The following is an 8,370-nucleotide window of genomic DNA, read 5'->3' as shown; positions in this document are numbered from 1 at the left end:
AAAAAAAAAAAGCACAAAATGCAAAATTAAGCTTGAAGCTCACATAGCTTGGAAAACTAAGGGAAGAAAATTCATGAAAAACTTCAAAGAGGCCACTATTCATTCTAGTGTTCCTAGACCACAAAAATCACTGCAAGACAGAACAGTAAGCAAGTGTATGGTAATACCTGTGCAGCACTTCTCATACAGTCTTGTCTAAGCATTTGCTGCTGACCCTACGTCACTGCTGGGGGTGATACAACGACCACCTGCCCGCCCTTTTCTCAAACAACTGCAGATAAAAGGTTTTCTTAAGAGACTGACATAATTGTGCAGTAACCTTCAATGAAGCATTTGAGGTCCAACTTCCCTTAAGCAAGAACCATGGCAGTGAGTTATTTTAGCATGTTTTCCACATTCCTCTCCAACGCAAGTCTAGAGAAAGCACAGATAAGGGCTTTATACAAACATACACGAACACAAATTCCAGAATCATGCTCCAATACTGACCACACTGAAAATGCTCATAATGACTCCTATCTGTTGACAGACTCTCAGGGAGTGACTACAACAGGTCTTGCAGCTTCAACTGGTACCCAGAAAGCAGCAGAGCTGTGTATTCAATTTCACAAAGAATACATTATAATCCATGTACAAATATCACATTAACTCTAGTGCAGTTCAATATTTATTTGTGTAACCAAAAGACAGTAAAAGGTGCAGAAAGGCTCCACTGCAAAGCCAATGCTTATTAAAACAATAACATCGTCTGTCATGCAATCATTAGGGCTGTAAATTACATAAAATCTGTGGTAGCTAATCTAAAGGATTAAAAAAAAAACCAAACTATCACATCTTTGATCATATCTTAAAGTTAGTATTTGGTTTTGTGTGTCCAACTTTTCATGTCAAAATCTCATGACGACACCGTCATACAAAGTTTAAAGCTCCCTGACAGCCTTAGTATGCACTTGCAATTATCTTTTATGCAATTTTAAACCCATATTGGGTATTGACTCTTCAGAGACACTCAGAACTCCACAGAAGATCCAATTATGCTGAAATCCAGCTTGAAAAACGTCTTATTTATAAGAACTATTTATAAGACAACCTAGAGGTGTTCAAGGCCAGATTGGATGAGGCCCTGGGCACCTGGTCTAGTATTAAATGGGAAGTCGATGGCCCTGCATGTGGCAGGGGGGTTGGAGATTCATGATCCTTGAGGTCCCTTCCAACCCTGGCCATTCTGTGAAGGCTGGCACACCACAGAAGTGTCACGTACCTATCAAGTCATAGTATTTTAAAATTATTTAAAACCTTGCCATCCTCTCTATCTGAAATTGCCTAGAAAATACACTGCCTACTCTTCGCCTTGAAGGTTAACTATTTTAAAGCCAAAAAGCCCACCTCTTCCTAGCACGTCTGCCAGTCAGTGAAGAAATAACTGACCAAGTCATAGGTTCTCCACAGCACATCATTTTCTAAAACAAAACCAAAAATCCACTAATATTTACTTAGAATACATGAATCCCTCAAAATAACTTCCACTAACATTAATAGTGCATGCAGAATAGTCAATCACACCACCAAACTCAACCACAGAGCAATCACCTGTCACTGAAACCTGTCTCAAACAACAAGTTAGTCACGTAGACGTTATTTTTAAATGACCCTAATTACAAGATAGTTTTAATTTTGGGGAACAGCAATAGACAGGTAACGTTAGCTGTAAGTTCTGGCAGTGAAAAACATTTTTTGTACTAAAAATTGTACAGACTCAGACAGAACACCCCTCATTCCACACTGATTTATAAGAACTAAAGGTCTCCAGTACAGCCAGGGAAGACCAAGTCTAGTGTTCTTGACAGGCCAATCCCACACTAAATCCTCTCTTCAAATGGTCTGCTTCTTAAAACAAAATCCTGCTTTCTTCCATTCTAGATTCATTGTTTGGTTTGGTTAAACTTTAAAAGATTATTCTTTATAGAATGTTAAATACAATTGTCATTTGGGGTATGTTACACAAATAGGAAAATTAATAAGTTGTTTTTTGACTAAGACTTCTGACAGAATACATCAACTCAAATGTATTTTAAACACTGTTTTTATGTATAAAACAGAGTTCAGCTTTGCTAAAAACAGTATTTTTCATTTGAGCATGGGATAAAAACCCAAACAACTGATCTGATTTATTTTCCTTCAACAAGTAATAAAACAGCTAAGTAAAGTGGAGTTAAACATACTATCTGCACCCAGGAGACAACTCTGGTAATTATGCTTTTCCTTAATTCCCTTGCTGCCAGACAGAGATGACTGCACTATCTCAAAACAAATGCAAGATACTTTGCCTGTCAGCAAACTAGATCTAATATCCCTAAATTTATCTGAAACTATGTGCTTTAGATTGAAGTAGATGCCATGTGGTATTAGATCCTAATCTCCCTTACCCCCCAGAAGAAATACTTTGTTAGGACTTGAGGAAGACTGCAATTACACAGCTATTATGTTCTTTTGCTAAATTACAATTTTCTGAATTTAAGAGTAGCTGTAAAAAAGAAAAGTCAAAATAAGGGTTTGAACTTCTGGCTACCTACATGATAATATGAATTGGTAATAGCAAAAGATGAAAATGGGGTGAATTGCGTCTATTTGACAGCTCAAAGCTTTCCTGAGCACACCTTTGGCTTCTATGAAACAGAAAAAAAAAGCTTAACACACTGACTAACAATGAAAGAAACACAAGTGACACGTTCATATTTGTCCAACTGTGTTAATAAAGCTCTGTGAATTGCTCACTGTTGAAAAGGAACCTATGCCCACATTTACAAGCACCCATGACAATGCTGGCTGACTTCAGCTGACAGGCTGCTAGCCACGGCTGTACCTAGCAAGCAAGACCTTCCAGCTTCCCTTTTTGTTGTTGTTGATGCCAATGCACTGTGGAATGAAAAAAATCCATCTCATTTTTAGCTTCCTAAGACTGCCTCTCATTTATTTGCTGCAAACAGTAAACAAGCTTCTCCAACATGCCTATCAGTACACGGGGAAAGAAACCCTACGCCATGAGCTGGGCTAAAGCCGAAATCAAATTCCTATGAATACTTTATGTGATAATAATTCTTTATTAGCAGTAACTCATCACTTGAAATTCGGCTGCACTAATAGATATCTGGATGCTGTGGCAGTGATTAATTACACAAGGAATATTAGTTAACACTCTGCTATTTAAAACTCTCAGTGTATACAAGCCAAACCAGAAACCTACTAACATCTGTCTTACTAAAACAACACATGAAAGATGTTTGGTATTTCTGCTTCGCTGCTGACCAGTTTTACACGTCTGGATACAGAATGTGAACTTCAACTCAGACAAAGTTCAAGCAAACAAAGCCAATATTTCTGTCTTCTCTGACTAGTGCTTACTTTACATTTCCTAGGATTTACCTGAAATGTCTCACAATAAAATCTCATTTTACAATGCAAAAATATTGCAAGTACATATATATTTTTCATTATATATACACCCACGTACACATATACATTAACATATACCTATATAGATACTAGACAAAGTCAGACATAGGATACCACAATTGGTAGAAGTTGTACGTGTGAATCTAGTACCTGCTTCTTCACACAGACTTCCAGAATATGTTCCATTTGCTATTTAGGGTCAGCTTTCATCACCCTGAAGAATGATTTCTGTCTCCAATCTACCATAAATCACTTAAAGGACTGATGGCTGTCACACAGATGTGGAGAGCCCATTAGCAATGGCTGAAGCAATTACTGCCCGCAGATGTTGACCGGCCTCTCTCTTCCCCAAATCTGATTGAGGGACCAACTACATGCAGCACTTAACACAACCAAAGAGATAAATACATTCACATGAAACTGCTTTTAGAAGACTTGTGTAAGCATAGGAACAAAAATCTGAAGCAGCTGAGGCAGAGGCACAGGCACAGATTTCACTGTGCTGAACATGCATCAGGAACATTGTTTTCTCTGCAAAAGCGAAAAGAGGAGCTGAGAGGGAGGTCACATACAGTTGCTTGTTCAGTGGATTCAAGTCTTAGTGGGCATCTAAAACCTGTGGGCTAGCTAAATGATGCCAGTGATTTTATTAAATGCCCCTATCATCCTGTAAAACATTACAAGATTTCTAATACAACTTCCACTCAAACTGTGGAGTACAAGCTGTAAAGACAATTGTATCTTCACACTTACATCACAGAATACATTACATCATATTTCTAATGGAATGGCATTTAGTTCGTCGTTTGAAAATTTAACAGTATCCCCAAATGTTTCTCTCTTCCACAAAATTAATGCAAGTGGGGAAAGATGAACGGAGATCACTCTTTATACATACATTTGTCCAGTAAGCCAGTTTCAAGTTTTCATCAAAAAAGGAGTAACAGCTGCTAACATATCATGTAGAGCTCAGTGACAGTTTTCCTGTCCTGTGAAAAACGTGAAACAGGAAACATTTTGAAATAGCGACATCAGGAAGAATTTAAGCTTTCTCAGGGTTTTTTCATGAAAAACATGAGAGGAAGAGATCATAAAGCAACTGATTTCTGAACAACACTTTTCACATCAACGTCTCCACTAGTTACCTACTCAATGTCTTTACTACTGTACAACAATTTGTGGTTCTAAAACTTCTTCCAAGTCTTCCAACAGGAAACAGTATCACTTTCTTTATGATTCAAATAAGAAGTACAACATGAATACAAAACCGATGTGCACACAGCAAAATATTTCCTAAAACGCCTTCACAGATCCCTCAGAATTTTTCCACTTGTACTAGGTGTAGGGTTTCCAGGGAGAAGTAGGCCACTGCAAAACATCTTCCCAGACTATATATATAACTCCATAACTGAGGGTCACGCTGTACAGGAAATGTTTACTACTTAAATAGAGGTCTGCATATTACAAAAGGAATAGAAAGAAAATGCTGTCTGTGTGTGAAGAAGGGATTTTTATACCACAGTAAAAACTAACCCTGCTTGGCTATTATAAGCAATTGGAAACAAGCAAGCTAATATTACATTGCACATGCTCAACAGTTCCTGACAAACCACTCAATCTGCTCTACCAAGCCTGTCTGTGAGGCCTGTCAGGTGTCACCATGCTGCAACCAAAGCAGGGCTGCAGATACCATAAAGGTGCACGTTGGAAAACACTGCAAACTTTGGGTCACCTGTGGTACCAAGCAACAGAACCATGAGAAACTAATCCTCCAAACTGTCAGATTTTTCCAAATTTGGGTTAAAAAACAAACAAACAAAAAACCAACCACAACCAAACAACTCAAAACCTAATTTCTGTACTTTCCAAGTGCTTATGTCAAGTAGTCAGAACTCCGAAGTTTCCCGTAAGCAAAAAAGCTAAGCACTTGAGAGCTGTTGTCTCAGCTTTTGGATTTCACTCTGGTGTGTGAAGTAATTAAGACTCAACTGATCCATTTGGATAGGAAACACAAGCAGAACTCCAGAGAAACACGTGGATTCTCTATGCTAATGGGATCAATTCCTAGTGAACACTTGCCACCTCAGTGTGCTTGTTCTCACTTGAGAATGTTTTCTTTAGGCTTACAGGCTAACCTGAAGAACAATGTGTATTTTTAGGAACCACTAGACAGGTTTTGGCCATGTCTATCACTGCCTTAAAGGAGTCTGACACAACTTTTTAATGATTAGCTAATTCAGTTGACGCATTCGCTTAGCACAGAAAAGAATTTAAGCTGATCCATTTCAAACACAGTAAATGCTTGTCATAAATACACTGGCATGGACCATGACATTACATTGTCACAGTTAGGTTCAGTTTCAACAAATTTCAGGAGTTTGTGGCTTTTCATTACGAAAGGACTGCCTAGCCCCTGAGATGATGTGATGAGATGACTGAACCTTCCTCTACTGATTCCTTAGAACTTGGAGAAAAAGTTGTGATGAATTGCTAGTTAAAAAATACTGCTTTTGCACTTGGACGAGTACGTGACCTTTTTAGAGAAGTGTTACCTTGCAGTTCTGAAGTGTAGTGCTGTAAAGTTTGCATTTTCCAAAACAAGAAAGAGAGAACTATTGTGGGAAATAAAACCAGCAACTGTGCTGACCATAAGCAAGGTAGGTGATAAACAGTCTTACCTTCTGTGACTGTCCCATCACAACACAGGCCTCGCTAACAGCAACAAGACAAGTGAATTCTCAAATAAATAAGCTATTAAAATCAATGCCATATCATTTCCACCAACTTCTCTATGTCTCAAGAACGCATGTATCCTCCTTCAACACTTCTAGCATGGTAACATGATCATATTACAGTATCAAGGGTTTCCCTAGATCTCTCCACCCTATGCAACATCATCGTATATCCTTCAGAAAGGATATACGATATTCAACGTGCTTTTATTTTCCCTCCAACAAATTAATACAGATAAAGCACAAAAGTCCACGCAACAGCAATTCTAATACATTCTAAAATGTTTGCTTACTTCGATGAAATGGAAATTAGTTACATAGAACTCCAGTAAATGTGAGAAGCAGTATTAATTAAAACAACAAAAAAACAATACAAGACTGGAATAATGCAAACAGCTGTGTTATCGCTCTCTATGGAAGTGGATGTACTGCACTGTGGAAGCAATAGGCTTTACCTGCATAATGAAATGTAAGTATATAACCAAGGATGAGTTTTGTTTACTTGTTTTCGGTGGGTTTTCTTTGTTTTTGATCCTGGCTTTTTTGTACACTCACTTCTAATTCCAATTTTACCAAGAGATTACAGATTGTTTAGTTATTTTTTGCTTCTTTAGCAAACTGGCAGCTTTGATTTTGTCACAGTAATGTACTTGCCAAGCTGTGTATTACAATACAAGAAAGAGGAGGAGACACTTCAGAAGTCAAGAGCTCCCAGTATCATGATTTGAGAATGATATTGAAGTAATTTCAGAAGAAATTCTCAAGCCCGCTTTTAGAAGCGGAGAGGAATGTGAGGAGAAAGACTCAGAACTTCCCTCCACAAATGAAATTCTCAAATTGAAATAACCTGATGGATGAAGTGCTACTCCCACAAATCACAGACAACTTATATATTACTGAATGAGTACGAAATCCGTGGACGCTCCCCTGCTGTGTAGATGTGATATTAATTATTTGTTTTCTACACCCTGTCCATGAAAATACTCACAGTGCTGCTAAATTAAGTGACTAGAAAATTACTGTAAAATTTTCAGTAACTCACAATTCACAGGACCTACCAAAGTAAATCAAGGTACTATTTTTCTTTTAACTGACGACACTGAGCTAAAGATAAAGCAACTTTGCATAATAACCTGCCCTTTGCTGAAAACCCTTACACTGATTTCCATATAATTTAGGCTTCCATCTAACGCAATTCAGTTGATACGGAGATAGCTCACATTTCTTGAAGTTAATAGTGCCAACGTTTGTCCTTTTTAATCTGCATACACTCCAAACTAACAGAAATGTGACCTGCTGATAGGCAGACCCCTTTGCCAGGATCTTACTGTTTAAATACATTGCGTTCCTTCAACCAAATACCAGGCAAACACGGGAGATCCTTCCTTTGGTTTTGGCTCACACTAAGGCCAAAACAAACAATGACTCTTGATCAGTGCCTCCATAGGTAGTTATCTGCCCAAATGCTACAGACAGGCTGTTTGTGTGGGGATTCCAAATCCAGAAAGCAGTCCAACCTTGTTTCTTTAACAGATGTGTCATGGGAAGACACGTAGGAGCTGCAAGAACTTGTGTCTAGAACAGCAACAGTTCTGATTTTACTTGTGTCCTTCTGGAATAACAGAACCAGCTGTTTGCCAGGCCACCAAAGAGCTGCAGGCTCACTAATAGAATGAATGGATGATTTTTTTGCTAATCTGCGTTGAACAGATCATTGCCATCAACCTGAGCAGCCCTGCCTGCTCAAGTTGGAGCTTGATCCCTTCCAACCCAAGCCGCTCTATGATTCTGTGAAAAAGCTACAAATTCCAGCAGGGAAAAAATAACAACTCTCAACTTCAGCACTGAACGTTAAACCATTTCTGTCATGTGTTAAGCACTTCAATACCACCCAGAAGAACCCGGCACACGGGCATTAATACCGATGGCCAGCTAAAACACAAAGCAATCTATTTTACTAAGCTTGTCCCAACTCTTTCTCTCAACGCCCCGAATGAAGAAAGGAGCAGAGTAACAAAGCCTTCCCAGCTCACCGTCCATCTCTCCGCTCTCCTCATTCCCGCAGACCTCCGCAGTTCGGAGATGGATCCCCGTGGAGAAGCGTCTCCCCGGAGCCACGGGCACCGAAGGCGCCGCTCACCTTCCCGCAGTCCATCACCGGCGCAGCCCATCGGGAACCAGGCGC

The 8,370-nt window shown here is 39.0% G+C and overlaps 1 protein-coding gene across 1 annotated transcript in view; it reads right to left on the bottom strand.

Moving 5' to 3' along the window:
• BMT2 (base methyltransferase of 25S rRNA 2 homolog) overlaps positions 1–8,344 on the bottom strand; it is a 33,965-nt gene extending 25,621 nt beyond the window's left edge. Inside the window, exon 1 of the mRNA XM_010706831.3 lies at positions 8,219–8,344. Coding sequence (XP_010705133.1) covers positions 8,219–8,225 — 7 coding nt within the window. The 5' untranslated portion in view covers positions 8,226–8,344. The remainder of the gene's footprint in view (positions 1–8,218) is intronic.
• Between the last annotated feature and the right edge of the window lie 26 nt (positions 8,345–8,370).

The sequence above is a fragment of the Meleagris gallopavo genome, chromosome 1 (genome assembly GCF_000146605.3).
Source record: "Meleagris gallopavo isolate NT-WF06-2002-E0010 breed Aviagen turkey brand Nicholas breeding stock chromosome 1, Turkey_5.1, whole genome shotgun sequence".
Classification (NCBI taxonomy): Eukaryota; Metazoa; Chordata; class Aves; order Galliformes; family Phasianidae; genus Meleagris; species Meleagris gallopavo.
This window is presented reverse-complemented; position numbering and strand designations above follow the sequence as displayed.